This window comes from Maylandia zebra, linkage group LG2, assembly GCF_041146795.1.
Source record: "Maylandia zebra isolate NMK-2024a linkage group LG2, Mzebra_GT3a, whole genome shotgun sequence".
Lineage (NCBI taxonomy): Eukaryota > Metazoa > Chordata > Actinopteri > Cichliformes > Cichlidae > Maylandia > Maylandia zebra.
In genome coordinates this window covers 39,645,610-39,661,612 of record NC_135168.1, presented here as the reverse complement: position 1 = coordinate 39,661,612, position 16,003 = coordinate 39,645,610, and the positions used below count along the sequence as shown (strand labels likewise).

The following is a 16,003-nucleotide window of genomic DNA, read 5'->3' as shown; positions in this document are numbered from 1 at the left end:
GATGGAAAATCATCAGGCCAGCGGACTTTCAAGTTGATCTTTCAAGGTAATTTTTTCCATTTCAAGAAATGACTACAATTATTATATATAGTGCTTAACAAATGTATAAAAACATCAAACATTTTAAACTTTATAGATAAATACTTTATAGTGTTTAAAATATAATTTGGATTAAAGGGCTAATAAATATTGGTGCATGAAAAATCATAGAAACATAAAAAATATATTTGCTAATCATCAATAATGTTTATTTAAGGCAGGTGTGGTATAAACGTTGCATTAGATGGTAGCCTAATAAATGTGTTAAGCCCTGTAAATGTAACATTATTTTGGGTAATCTACATAACATATCATCTTATATAATATATCTCATATTCTGTGTGGTATAGATGGTCCTTTACTTTACAACATAAACAGCTTGAGGCAACTGTTGTTGTGATTTGTTGCTATTAATAAAATTAGATTAGATTAGACTGAATTTGAATATTTAATTGAAAATTCTAAATTTAACTGTATTTTGTGGCTACAATTCTCTTCCTTATATACTATTAAGAATGAACAGTTCTGACATATAATATCAAAACTCATCTGTGTGTGTTTCTCTCAGCTCCTGTGTCCTCTGTCCTGCTGGTCTCTGAGTGTCTGTCCCAGGGAGAGATGAGGGTGTCCTGCTCCTCTGAGGGAGGGGACAGTCCTCAGTACAGCTGGAGTCTGGATGGACGCACACTGACAGATGCTGAGCTCCTTTCTGGAAATAATAAGAGTAACAACATTATTCTGAAACAGCACGTGTCAGGACATCTGGTCTGCTCAGTGAGAAATCATGTCAATAGTGTCTCCAAAGAACAAAGGATATGCACTTGTGGTGAGTAAGAACATGATGCAAAAATATCTTAAGAGTTATGAGTTTTACATTTGTTATAAATTATTGAAACAGCAAATGAATTCCTCAGGATTCATATTCATTAACTGCACTTTATCTGATGGGACACACATTACAAAGTGGGTGCTTGCAACCAAAAATACCCTGTGTATTAAACCAACAATGGGCCCTATAAAAGTCTCTGACACCCCTCTAGGTAAGGAATCAATCCTCTAGTAGTATCACTTACTCCAATGGTAACTCAGTTATACATAAGTGAACCTGGTCAAAGCTCTAATTTAATGTGATATTTGTGTCTCTGAACAGATAACTCCTTACTTTTATGTGGTTTGAGAGCAGTGATGGGAATTCTCTTATTAATTGGGATTTTCATCTACTTTGCTTGGAAGAAAAAGAAAACTTTAAAAGCTGAAGTCTCTGCTGCCCCACAAACGATGGACTATCCAGACAACTCTGTTCTGATGGTTGAAATGAGAAGTTCTACTTCTTGCAATGTGTAGTGTCAACTTTGATCTACTGACATTTCACATCTCTGTGCGTGTGAAAATAACACTTAGATGACACGTATCTCTTGTTTTTATTCACTAATCATGTTTTACATTTACACAGCTTACACTGAATTACCATGAGAAGGTCTGAGTATCTTATGCATTTGTATTCTGTGGAAACTAATATAACAAATGTTGTAACTATAAGTAGAGTAATCTTTTAATCTGAGACATTTTTTGGCCTAAAATCAAATACATATTACATAATTGCAAATAGAAATAATCAACCCACCAGAAACTACTGTTTGTACTAAACTGAATTTGAGCACTGTTGCAAGTGGTTGAAATCAACATCACTGATTCATACTGTGTACTTTTCTTTTGTTATTGCTACACTGTAACAATATATTTGCAGGACAGGTTTATTTATTGCTGCGTTTTCTTGCTTACCTTGTGTATCTGTCTGGTTCTGCCTTTTCTGTGTTTCCTTAACTTTCTGTCTTTGTGTCAAGCTCATATGTCATAGTCTAGGTATTAATGTTAGTCATTTCCTGTTTTAATTTGCCATCCCTTGTGCTTTGTGTTCTGTTTTGTTTCTCTTATTTCATTAGCCTGGGATAAGTGTCTGTACTCCCACCTCTTGCCTGTTCCCTCATCTTCCTATATGTTCATGTATGGCCTCAGTCTCATTTAGTTTCATGTTCTGTTCTTCCTCTAGACAGTGTGCCTCTTGCTGTGTGTTCTGCTGTTCATGTGTCCTACCAAGTAAACCTAGTTCATTAGTTCCTGTTTCTACCTTGATTGAATTATTCTATTCTGTATTTTAGTTTTTGTTCATTTAGCAATAAAGCTGTTTTGAGTTTAACTTCTGTCTTTGCGTCCTAACCTTCCTGCTACACAGCCAGTGACATGTGACACAGGAAGCATGATGTTTAGAGTGTGAAACAATAGCACAGTGTGACTGTCCATATCTTATCAAGATGTACAGTTTCAGAGCTTCTGCTTATAAGCAGATATGTCCACTTGCTTAGCCAAGTTTTGTTAAATTCAACCAGCAATTTTGTAAACAAAACATCTCAAAACCTTTGTTTTTAAATGGATACATGGACTGATACTGTGATGAGGTCAGAAACTGCAATAGATTTCAAACTTGTAGATGACTACTGTAAAACTGTTAACTATTAAATAGGTCAGTCCAAGAAAGCGTTGATGATAAAGAGTATTCTTATTGTTACAGCAAGTGTAAAATACCCTAAAAAACCTTTTATTGTCAAGAGCTGTTTATTTTGGGTTCCTCTAATACATTTAGGGCCTTTGAGGTAGTGCAATAAAAACTACATTCAATAAAATCACTTTAAACAGAATATGGTCAGACAAAGCTTTAAATGGCCAAAAAAAAACCCAATGAAAGCAGCATTATTTATATGTGTCAATGGAAGGAGCCATTATGTGAGATATTTACAATAGTTGTCTTGGTGTTATGCCTCCAATGTTCAGGTCTTAAAATGAAACGAGAAGCACTCAGAGTGTGCAAACCTCTACTAAGGCATTTACTTTGAAAGGAATAGTATTGTACTCAATTTGTTTACATTTATTCCTTTAAATGTTTTTGAAAAGTTTGTAGTACAATAAAATGGAATAGAGTAGACCGTTTTTGTCATTGTACATGTACAACCTAATTGCGGGTGCCCCACGCCACCTGTACAGGAATAAAATGAAGATAAGATGAAGAGAACGTGGTAATGGAGGATTTTTAGTGACTTATCAACCACAGCACATTCACCATTGGAGGTTTCACAAGCAACAAGATGAGTAATGAGAAACCTAAGCCAACTCCACCCTTCCTTGCATAGCCTAGGTGTGGGGGGTCTGGGTGGAGGCACAGGAGAGACACATAGCTACTCTCAGCTCATGCTTGAAGGTGACAGTTTGTGGCAATAATGTTCACTCTGTTGGGTTGTCAGGACAAGTGCACAGCAAAATCTCCAGTGTTAAATTAACACTAGAGAGTGTCTATATGGGTCCATACCTCTGAGTGTTAAATACAACACTGTTGAGTGTTAAATTAACACTTTTGACAGTGTTATATGTTTAAAAGTAACCTAGTCAATTTTGAAGATTAACAATGGCTAACACTGAGCAGTGCTGATTTTCTAACACTGGAATATTTCTAACATTTTGAGTTATTACTTTTAAAATATTTTAACTCAGTTACTAACTCAGTTACTTTTTTGAAGAAGTAACTAGTAACTAATGCCACAACAACCATGCCACGTTCACAGCCACAAAATCAGCTTTCTTACGTATTTGAATGCTCAGTTTGAACTTCAGCAGGTAATCGTGATCATGTCTACTGTCGTGTTGGTTGGTTAGATTTGTGTTAACTGGAAGAAACCAGCAGAATAAGGCTTAGAGAGGGGTGGCCATCTGCCGCAACCAGTTGAGGGCGAGCAGATGAAGACAGGACAAAAACACACTGTAGAAGAGAGCCAGAGATTAACAATAACTAATAATTAAATGCAGATTGGTGTAGAAACACATTGTGGAATAATGTCTGGAGTGGTGGAGATATGCTCTGGAGAGAATAAGAGTGAAATTCAGTAGAAACAAGACATAATACATGTGTGTGGATGTCAGGGAGATGGGTGAAAAGGTAAAAATGCAACAAGAAAAGGTAGTGATAGTGGATGAATTTAAATAACAAAAAATCAAAGCAACAGACAATGCATTAGAGAGGTAAGGAAGAGAGTGGTGGCAGGTTAAACTGGGTGGAGATGAGTGTCTGGGCTGATATGTTACAGAAGAATAGTAGCATAAGTGAAAGGGAAGCTTTATGAGATTATAGTGAGACCTGCTATGATGCATGGTTTGAAGAGTGTGCTGTTGTCAAAAAAACAAGAGACAGAGCAAATTTAATGTTTTATTTCCTTTTTCTTACTTTAGTCTGGCTTCCTTCATATATATATATATATATATATATATATATATATATATATATATATATATATATATATATATATTTATCTTCATCAGTACAGACTTATAATATATGGGAAGAGCACAATACAATCAATACGAATAATAGCTCGATTATGTAACAGCTACATGTGTACTTGTGGTTTTGTATGGTGACTATTAATGCTGATTGACTTCATTTTATTCATTATTAGAATCTACTTGCATGCACATAACCTTAACACACAAAACTTCAGCAACACAACGATCGTGAATGTCTGTGAATGTGTTCTGAGGTTTGAAGTATTCTATTTTTTAAATGTATTAAACAATATATATATATGGCTTTATTATACAGCGTATTTTTGTCATTTCTGTGTTCAATTAGCTTCAAACTGGATATAAATCAGTTGTAAATATTAAAAGTACTTTTGAGAATTGGGTTTCTCTGACATACATCTTGCCTGGTCTGAGTTCACACATTTTTATTTGAAGCCGGTCACCAACAGGAAACCAGTTGTGCCTCTATGCACACAGTGTGCAAAGAGGCCTGCTTGCATTTATCCTGTGCTGTTTGCATCTTGGTAAAGTAGAGGAGTTTATCTGAAAGCTGCTGGCTAAGTTGACAGAAAGTGAACAGAGAGGAAAGAACTTAAAGAAGTCCAGACGCTTTTCTTTCCAAGCTCCTTAGACTACGATGACCTGGATGACTGAGAACCTTCACAGACAAACAGAGAGGAAACACGAAGCTACATTTGGACTGCGGGTGGTGCTATTAGGAGTTTCTTATGTTTAGCTCTGTTTAATTATTTAAAATATGCAATAGCTCTGTTATCAAGTACAGTCACTGAGTAGCTTTTAATAACATCCTTTGTGTTAAGTTCTGCAACTTAAAGCTTCACCTATGCTTGTAAAACTTTACACAAAAAATAATTCATTGTAATTCTTGGTACATTTTGATGTACCACTGACTGTAACTATAATTGTGGCTGATGTAGCTGCTGTATGATGAGGCTAATTAATATTTATACTTTGACAGCTACTGAATGTGTCAATAGACTCTGTGAGAAGCAAAGTTGGGTGATTTTGACACCATCTATTGATATCATGTTACTGTAATCACATTGCAATTTTCATTACACTGTTATGACCCCTCATTTGTCTGTGAAGTCTAGGGGGCACAAGGGTGTAACACACAAGGGCAACAGCACAAGCCATACATAAGCCCATAAACGATGAGTCAAAGATTTATTTTACAATTTTACAAACAACTATTTACAATTAACTTAAGTAGGAGGAGAAAAGGAAGCAAATTCATCTTCAGGGTCTCCAAGGACAAAACAACAAACAAAAAATCCTCCTGGAAAGAAACGAACACACTAAACTCTAAAGTGAAACAAAAAAACACAAACAAAGAAAAACAAAACAGCAGAAAAGGTTTGCATGAATAAAAATAGTGAAGGAACCATCACTATCTACTGGCACGGATATCAGTGAAACTGAGACAGGGAAAGTGGATTCAGAAGGTTTGTCTTTTAGATGGGAATTTTGGGGGATCTTCCCTAAAGTCACTGGAACAGTTTCAGCATGTTAGTATAACACAGGCGTGTCTGCTTCCACCGTGCAGGTGTGTGGAGAGTCTGGTGTAATTTATGCTGCTTTTAACTTAACCCTGACCTGCAAATTTTGCTGAAAACAACTCTGTGTGGGTACCAACACTAGCACTTGTCAGCAGGTTGAAAAAAAAAAAAAACACTGAACAGTTTTCCTATCATATAGCGTTTTTATGTTACTTTGAGAAAAGAAGAGGCTCGGAACTGTGTGACAACATCAAGGACAAACACTTTTAGCAGCCCTCACACATTATGTCCAAACAGCAGCTCAGCAGGGATAAAACTGAGAGATATCTGCTTAGCCTTGTGAGCAGCAAACAGCAGGAAAGCAAGACCTTTACCCCAGTGTCTCTCAGTCTCAAGGCAGTATTTGTGCATCATGATCTTTAAAGTTTGATGCCAGATGTTTGTTTGAGGCTAGAGATTTTATTTTCGAAATACCTAAAGATTGCAGATCCACACAATCAACAATTACACACTCTAAAGACTCACCAACTGCAGAATGATAGGAACAGGTTGCACAAAGTGGTCACACTTACCAGCAATTTGACAAGTGCTACAGGTTTAGCTACATCAGTTTTAAGACCCAGCCAGAAAAACTGTTCCCAGCACTCAGCCAATGATGGAGGATGCGGTCATGTTTTTTTAACTTCTAAATGATCAGACTGTGAATGTTCATGGGCTAGCTGCAACACACCTTGGCTGTACCCCTTGGGAACTACCATCTGCCATACCACACCCTAGTCCTCATCTTGATTTTCCTGCTTTAACTTAGGCCCATTTGTGCATAAACAGGTCATCTTTCAAGAAGATGCCTTTTTTCTCACTTGTTGTTTCTGTTACTTTTATAAAATATTTAGCAAGTGTAGCATCAGCTTTCTTGGCTTTCCTCGGGGATCCATTGACATAAGTAATTAATGGAAGACTTACAGATGTAGCATTAACTGTGTTCTGATCACAGACTGTGGACTCTGAAGGGCTGACTGGGGATAATTTATCCTCTGTCAGGTAAAGAGAGAAGCCCTTAACTTTTCTCTGACAGTGTTAGTGAGCTCACTGTGTGTTTCTAATTTTAGAGATAACTTAGATAACTGCTTGAAGAAAGCGTGAATAAATTAGTGCACTAATTGTGGTCTACCAAGTGATGCACAGCACTTCAGAAATATCTAGACACCAAATAAATACATTTGCTCTAAGTTTTTTTCACTTTTTTTCCAAGTGACCATGATAACATGAGAAACTTAAGTTAGCTTGAGAACAGGAACATTACAGTGAAAAAGCATGCTTAGAAAAGTGTGAATAGCACAGTGTGGCTGCACATATTTTATCACCTTGTACAATATGTGTACTTCCTTTGCATTGCTGTGAACCAGGGGTGTCAAACTCAAATACACAGTGGGCCAAAGTTCAAAACTGGAACAAAGTCGCGGGCTAACGTTAATATTTATTGAAATATATTTATTCCTCCAGATATAAGAATGAATCTTTTCTTATGGACTCAAACACATTTTGCTAAAAACTGAATATGGAACAAGCAAAGCTTAATACTAAACAATATATATATTAGCTGTATAATACCAGTAGGCCAGCTCTGATAGTAATTTGGTATTGCTTCGCGGGCCAAATGTAATTAGGCTGCGGGCCAAATTTGGCCCGCAGCCTAATTACAAGCATCTTCAGTAACAAAACATCGTGAAACTCGAGTCTTTAACTAAACAGAATGACATTGTGATAGGATCCGACACTGATTGTAATACATCTCAGTGCATCTGACCACTGTGAAGCCATCATATACAAACGGGTCAGTACAAGACGTCAACATAAGAGAGCTGACAAATTGTTAACCCTTTAAAAACTGAGCCATGAGATAAGTGCCAGAAAATTCTAAATGTTTGAAAGTTGAGAGTTTCAATTGCTTAAAAGTGTATTGTGCAATTTATTTAGGGCTTTCACAGGAAAAAAAATCACACAGATGATATAGAATTTTAGAAAAAACTAAAAAAAAACCTGTATGTATCAAATATGATATACTAGACAATAAGGGGTTCTCAGATTGATGACAGAATAATATCAATATTATTATTATCACTATGTTAACCAGTGTAAAAATGCCCAAATATAATTTAGCATGGACAGAGGGCATGGACAAAAGAAAGAAAAAAGAATCTCACATAACTAATTGTTGTCAGTGTTCATGGAAACAAAGGTGTAACTAGGCAATGAAAAGTTTGAAGCAGTATTATTATTCTGTTCCAGGAGAGAGTGCCATTATATGAAAGAACAGTTATTCCTCCAATGTTCAGGTTTTAAAATGAAATCATAAGAACTGAAATCCAACTTCATTGCAGTTGTTACAGTATATGGGTGACGTATTTTGGTGGATTATACGTCTTGTTAAGATTTGTACAGTTATACTTCACATGCTAAAAATCTGAAATGACCCCTTGTTCAGCTTTAAAGATGAATGAATGAACCATTATTTAATTTCAAGAATACATTTTAGAACTGTATATTTTATTCAGTAATCTTAGATTTTAAACATGGAGTTAACTGCTATACTGCACAGTGTGTGTAAACACAAAATGTGCTGGTTGACCTGTTTGTCACGGGTTAGACATGTTTTTTTTTTTTACAGTGTTTATAGATGAATAGATTATTTTTTATGGGCCAATTTATATTTTAGGCATGCTCAAAACATCACTTAGTAATAAATAATAAATGCTTCCCCTCCCTTCCTCGCAATCCATCACACATGAATCTTTTTTCTTGAAAGATAAAAGAGGAAGGAAAACCGACACCACTTCCTTTTATCCCCTCAGTGCATGAATATACAAGTACAACTTCAAAACCGGACGCCAACGTTTTCACTCGCCTCTGAGGCTGCTTACTAACAATTTGGAGTCCGTTCAGAGCACCACACCCACCTTTGTTTTTGATGGAAAAGCTGCTGACTTGATCAACACAGGCTGAACAGACATGGAAGCTGCAGTTGGACTGTTGCTGGTGTTGCTTGGAGTCTCTCATGGTGAGTAACTTATTTTTGTCATGTTGTCTCTACTTATTAATTTCATAATCAATAATATGTTTCCTGCCATGATTAAAAAGGAGAGAGAGAGAAGAAAGAGCTATATTTAGCTAAAGATATTTTGTTCAACATATGTTGAACACAAACTATAGATCCTGTCATACTATCGATCCAATACCAATAACAGTGCTGGTATCAATACTATTGATATTTGTGACAAAACATACTCATTTGAGTGCCCTGTTAACGAAGGCTATACCTTCATTAACAGGCCATATAGGCTATAGCAATAAAAATGAAGTAAGACTATGATGGTATAACAATAAGGCAACATGTTTCATCAACAAAACCCTAAAGCTACAGCAGCTAAATCATGCGAAAATGCAGTGTGAATGCCATGTAGTGGAATCTGAAAACAGCAGAAGAAGGAGAGCCATCTGTTGAAAAAAGGTGTAGAAGCTGAACTCTGCTTTATTTGAAAGACTATACTGAAGAGTGTCAAGAAATCAGCCCATTTTGCTGACAGGAACCACATTATCAGTGTGATCACCAGTTTTGCTTGCCGGGCTGAGCCATGTTTTAGCTCGGTGAGATGAGCAGCCGTTCTCAGACCAGGAGGCCAGGGTTCGAATCCTGCTTATGGCAACATTTTCTTCAGTTAACACTTCAACTGTTTAAACTTTTTTCCACACAAATTTCAGCTTTTTCACCTCTTTTTAGCAAAAGTTTCAGTTTTTCACTACTTTTCAGCACAAATTCCAGCTTCTTAAGCTGTTTTTAGCACAAACTTCAGCTTCTTTTCCTCTTTTCAGCAGAAAGTCTGCTGATTCACCTCTTTTCAGTACAATTTTCAGCTTTTTCACCTCTTTTTAGCACAATTTTCATCCTCTTCTGCTCTTATAAGCACAGTTTTCAGCCTTTTCACCTCTTTTCAGCACAATTTTCAGGTTCCTTATCTCTTTTTTGCTGAACATTCAGCATTTTCACCTCTTTTCAGCAGAATTTAGCTTCTTCTGCACAGTGCACATTTTTTTCCTCTCATCATATCTTTGTTTCAGACAAGAAATGGTTTGGCGCAGTAGGATGCGCAGCTGCTGTGAGATCTGGTGGCAAGGGTTCGAGTACTACATGGGACAGATGCTGCACATCTTCCCTGCTTACATGTAATCTGCTTTCTTGACACTCTTCAGTGTAGTCTTTCAAATAAAGCAGAGTTCAGCTTCTATACCTGTTTTCAACAGATAGCTCTCCTTCTTCTGCTGTTTTCAGATTCCACTACACGGCATTCACACTACATTTTCGCAGGAAGTGCAACTTTTTCTAGTTGTATAATTTGAATTTGTAATTTTCTAGTTTTAGTTTGTAACTGTTCATCAGCACAGGGAAAATAGTGCTGCTAGCTGAACCTTAACTGTGATTCACAGACCTGTATAATGTTCATCTGTGACAGACAGTGGGCACAAAACCGTCATTTTTGGTTTAGGTAGACATTTGCAGATTTTGCCAAACTCAAATTTGTAACTTAAAAACAAACAAACCAACTGTGTATCCTTTTTTGTTTGCAGGTGTGGAAACTCACTGTGATGGCAGATGGGATGGAGCTCAGTGTTATGGACCTTTGGGAGGAACTGTGAAAATCCAGCTGATGGACAACACTTCAGAAATTAATAAATACAATTTGTTAAAAAATACATTAAAAATATTAAATGTAAGAAATAATAAGGTTACTTCTAATTCTATAAGAGTGGATCTTTTTCCCAGTAGAGGAACATTTAGGATCAATAACCTGAGCAGCTCAGACAGTGGTAATTATACCCTTCAAACCTTTGACTCAGATGGAAGATCATCAGGCGGGTGGACTTTACAGTTGTTCATTCAAGGTAAATGTTGGGAAATTAAGCCATTAATAGATTTTTGGTAATCCATATAATACATCTCACAAAATTTCAGATACATGTGTTTTTTGCGTTCCCTGTTTTTCATTAGAGACTATAAAGAATGACCAAATACTATTTTAAAAAACTGATCTGTGTGTGTGTTTCTCTCAGCTCCTGTGTCCTCTGTGGTGCTGCTCTCTGAGTGTCTGTCCCAGGGAGAGATGAGGGTGTCCTGCTCCTCTGAGGGAGGGGACAGTCCTCAGTACAGCTGGACTCTGGATGGACGCACACTGACAGATGCTGAGCTCCTTTCTGGAAATAATGAGACTAACATCATCACTCTGAAACAGCACGTGTCAGGACATCTGGTCTGCTCAGTCAGTAATAATGTCAGTAATGTCTCCAAAGAGGAGAGAATATCGACCTGTGGTGAGTGAGAATATAAATAATCTGATATATATATGATAATTACTAATTCATTAATTAATACAGTAACTTTGCACGAATTATGTGTTTTATTGCTCATAGGCTTTATTTTCATTAACTGTACTTCAGTCAATGGGACACAGATATCACGGTGGGTGTATAAAGCTAATAACACCCTGTGTACTCCACCAAAACAGACTTCTGTGGGTAAGGATTATGGAACTACCATCAGTGATGAGCCATGGTACATTAGTAAGTAAAAAGTAACTTCAGATCCATTGATGTAATTTTCTCCTTTGCTCATTCTCTGTCTTGATAAAAAACCAACATGTTTTCTGATTCAACCTGCTATCTGTTTGTGCCTTTTATTTTTGAAACAGGAAATTTGCCACTGATCGGTAGTGTTCTCTCAGCGCTGGTAATTTTCTTGGTTGTTGGTGTAGTAGTCATATGTGCTTTGAGGAAAAAGCAAAACAGCAAACCTACAAAAAAGGGTACACTTTATTTCATCACTTATTTTGCTCAGATTGCTTTTTTGTTTTTTAGGATATACGGAATAGTAAGCTTTTTAAATACATTTTTGATTTCTTGTCAAGAGTTTATTGATAACTCTGTCATATATCAGTTAAATATGCAGATACTGCTATCCTGCTACAATTAACACAAAAACCTGTGAAACAGCTCTGTCTAAACAAAGCAAAATCCACAAACTATAAACTCTAAAGCTCGCTAAAGAACCCATGTCATATTTTGTGTGACTCATTTTATGTTATCTACTGTCTTTGTATTCCTTTAATCATTCACTTATTTTAATACTATATTTGAACCATCCCTTTTGCTACTTTGCAGAGGAAGAAGATGACCAGGAAGTCTTTGCTGATGTCAAGTTTGTCAAAAGGCAGGCAAACCAAGCTGAGAAAAAAGCTGCTGTGGAGCACGGCCAAGTAAAGTCTGCAAAGCGACCTCGGAGGCCTGAACCAGCAGGAACTGATTGTGTGTATGCTAACGTCCATAAAGTCAGGTGAAGAAGTGCTCAGTGCTTTTGGACAGACAGCTCCACTGAAAGTAGCTGGAGTGAGGAGCTGATGTTAAGATGCCTAAAGGTCCTTCATTTAATGTAAATTCCCCGTATAAAATACAAACCATAGCTTATAAGGTTTAATGTATTGGACTATTTAACTGTCACTTTTGTAATATATCAGGTCATTAACACAACTATTGTTACATGACCTCTTGATTTAATTACAAACACTGAGTGTTTTCTGCATCTGTACTCTGTGGAAGCCTTTGACTAGTTCTTCACTTGGTAAAGGTTCGACCAACATGTAAATGGAAACATGATAAAGAGAAAGCATTTTAACATTTATGAAAATATGACTGTAAATAAAGCGTCTTTTGTACCACACTTGTTATGTGAACAAAAATGTAGCTTTTCATATATTTTGGTTTTTGCACAGATACACTATAACAGTGTAATTGTAGAATATAAATGGGATATACCCCTGAGAGTGAGTACATAGTAGTGGTGGACAAGCAGAAGAGAAAGACTGTAGTGACAGATGTGGCTATACCAAGTGATAGCAACATCTGGAAGAAGGAACACAAGAAGCTTGAGAAATACCTAGGGGTGAGAGGGAAGCTAGAGAAGATTTGGAAGGTTAGGCCAGCAGTGGTCCCAGTGGTAATCAAAACACATGAGGCTGTGACTCCCAAAATGGGCAAGCAGCTCAGAGATTCCATGAACAACATCCGAGATCTGTGTCCAGAAGAGCACAGTCCCAGGAACAACAAAGATCAGATCATCAAACAAATTTAAATAAAAGACAATGATAAGACAAATAAACAGAAAATGGGAGGATAAAATCCAAACCTACATAGCCCTGTGTGAAAAACTTGTGGGACATTTAGAGACCTATTAAGATCTATTAAGATGGTGGTTTATAGCAGTTGACACATGGCTGTGGGTATTAGGGTGTGGAGTCCGCTTGCCTGATATGTGTCCACTTGAACAAAAGCTTTTAGTGATATATTCACCACTAGCTGTCCTTCTCAGGTTATTGATCCTAATTATTGCATTAGTGGGACCACAAACCTGTTTCTGTGTTATAAAGTAGAACCTTATTCTTTTTTCCAGTGAGTACTTTTGATTGATCGTTTAACAGCTAGAATCTAAATATGCTATCTAAATAAAGTGTTATCCATCACTTAAATTGCCACAGATCACCCCAAAGCTTCATAGTGCACCCTGCCTTCACAAAAGGTTTCCTCATCTGCAAATAGAAAAAGAGCAAGCATCACCATTTCGAGTTATCAGTCCCAACCAGAAGGACTCTGACCACAATTTGTAAATGTTAACCAAAAACAGAAAAAAGCATTTGGTTGCACCCATCTGTCTTAGTCCATGGTATGCAAAGGTGCTTCATGCAAGTCTGTGTCTGAAACACATTTAGGGTTCAGCTAACAACACTAAAGAACAGCTAAATATTATAACTGGGGAAAAAAAGTCAATTAAATTAATTCAGTTTTATTTACCTGTTTAGCTTCATGTGACGGCATCATGGCCTGCTGTGTCACCACCAATAATACAACTTACACTACTAATGAAAAAGAGACACTGTAGGGTCACTGTTCCTATCTTCAACCAACAAAAGAATATCATCTAACTAGTAATCCCCTCACACACACTCCTCCTCAGGGTCTTGTCCTGTCTTCTTTTAGGGCATGATGCAGTGGATCAGCCCTCTCCTGTTTGTTATGGTGGGGACTCGGAATTCTTCACAGGTTTTAAACATGTATTAATGTGAAGCATTGTATTTGCTTACTTAGAACAATCTGAAGGGAGGGGGGGGGGGGGGGGGGTGAAAAAGTGACAACTGCTTTTGACATGGCCAACATTACCATGTGACCTACTTTTGTTTCTGTTCACTTAGTGGGAAACTCCCAAACACCCACTCATAAACTCTCACACAAACATACACATGAACACAAAAATACTCCCCACCGGAACGTAAGCATACATTTCAGCCTTGTTATCAAAAAGGGGGTGCATGAAGTTTCCCTTCCTGATTCACTGGATGTTGTAGCTTAAAGATATTTATTATTCAGTAAAACGTCTAGTTTTAAAAAGTGCACATATTTTAACAAAAATGATAATGATAAATTTAGGTTTTGCTTCAGAGAAGGAAAAGAGTGAAAGCATGAGTTTTAGACCAGTGTCAAAAGTTGAGTCTGCTTCACATTGCTGCAGGTGCTGTAGCACCCCCTGGTGCAAAAGGCAGATATCACAGCTGCCATAGTGCCATAATGCTGTCTAGTTCCTTGCATCCATCCATCTTTTTCATTACTGCCATCTTGTGGCCACAATCAGGTATTGTTGCTGAAAGCGACCTTGACCTCTAGGTAAAGGTAACATCTCCAGTAATCTGAAACTCTAATGAATGCGATAACTCGAGAAGGTGACCACCATTCTTTTTAAATTATTAATTTTTTATTGAGGAAAAGAAAGTTACCCAAATTTACCCACTCCTATCTGAAAAAGTAATTACTTCATAACTTTAACAAGTGGTTGTGTGACCCTTAGCAGCAAGAACTGTGAAGCGAGCATCTTAATTGGATTTACGTGTGAACTTTGACTAAGGTCACTTCAAAGCCTTAATTTAAAAAAAAAATATATATATATATTAAAAATATTTATTTATTGAGCCATTCAGAGGTGGACTTGTCGTATTTCTGAGCATGTCCTGAAATTCTTCTTGATGATTTTCTGGTAGAGCTCCTCAGAAATACCTAGATACCAATTGTTAAAGAATTCATTAAATATACTGGATGTGAGAGAGAAAGGGGTATTTCTAACTCCACATCACATAGATCTCTCCTTTCTCAATGCAATGGAAGATTTAAGATCATGAAAGTGAACAGGAATGACAGCGGTAATCATAGCCTTTAAACTTTTGATTCAAGTGGAACATCATCAAGGAAATGGACTTTACAGTTGTTAATTCAAGGTAATTCTTGTTGGTTTAGAATGAATAAGAAGTTTTTAGTTTATATAATTTTTTCAAGTTTTATGGATATCATGTTTTGTTATTATGGTATTTCCCATTTAAAAGCTTAGCAACTGACTAACTGAACTCTACATACAAATTAAGAAATAGTGACAATGTTGTTTTCTCCAACAGTGTCATCAGTCATGATTCCACTCCTGTAGTTTTCATTTTTTTAAAACAAACAAACATGTAGTGTTTGTTTTAGACTGAACTGGAGAGTTTGTGTGACTTATTTTTTTTAGTTAGTTAATAAATTAGTTATGAATGACGTTCATTGTTAGTGTAACTTTGTGAGTGAATTGTGGTTGTAGTGACTGTGTAATAAGGTTCTTTATAGTATAATACAAAGTAGGTCTCTTTTTATTCCCAGTAATGGAAGATTTAGGATCAATAACCTGAGCAGGAATGATAGTGGTAAATATACCCTTCAAACCTTTGATTTAGATGGTAAATGGAAAAGAAACAGGCAAGCAGTCTTTACAGTTGTTCATTCAAGGTAAGGTAAGGAATGAGTTCAAGAACTTGATAGAAATTTAACATGGTTTTGAAAATCTTTATGATTTAACTCACAAAAATACAGTATAACACCCTTTAATCAAACTACCTGCAGCGATGGCACATGGCACAATAGTAAGTGAAAACTAACTCCAGTAAATTGGATTCATTTACATCACTTTGTGGCGGAGGTGT

General features: G+C 36.6%; 1 protein-coding gene and 1 long non-coding RNA gene across 2 annotated transcripts; both read left to right on the top strand.

The window, feature by feature from the left end:
• The first annotated feature begins 15 nt into the window (after positions 1 to 15).
• LOC112429749 (uncharacterized) lies at positions 16 to 2,159 on the top strand. Its single transcript, XR_013093018.1, has 4 exons — positions 16 to 46; positions 608 to 865; positions 954 to 1,079; positions 1,190 to 2,159. It is a non-coding gene; the product is annotated as an uncharacterized LOC112429749 (long non-coding RNA).
• Positions 2,160 to 8,796: 6,637 nt separating this feature from the next.
• Positions 8,797 to 12,657, top strand: LOC101485708 (uncharacterized). The gene is made up of 6 exons (XM_004571727.4): positions 8,797 to 8,964; positions 10,530 to 10,844; positions 11,013 to 11,270; positions 11,370 to 11,519; positions 11,648 to 11,761; positions 12,117 to 12,657. The coding sequence occupies exons 1-6, from the start codon at positions 8,916 to 8,918 to the stop codon at positions 12,290 to 12,292; spliced, it is 1,062 nt and encodes a 353-aa protein (XP_004571784.3). The 5' UTR covers positions 8,797 to 8,915; the 3' UTR covers positions 12,293 to 12,657.
• Positions 12,658 to 16,003: the final 3,346 nt, after the last annotated feature.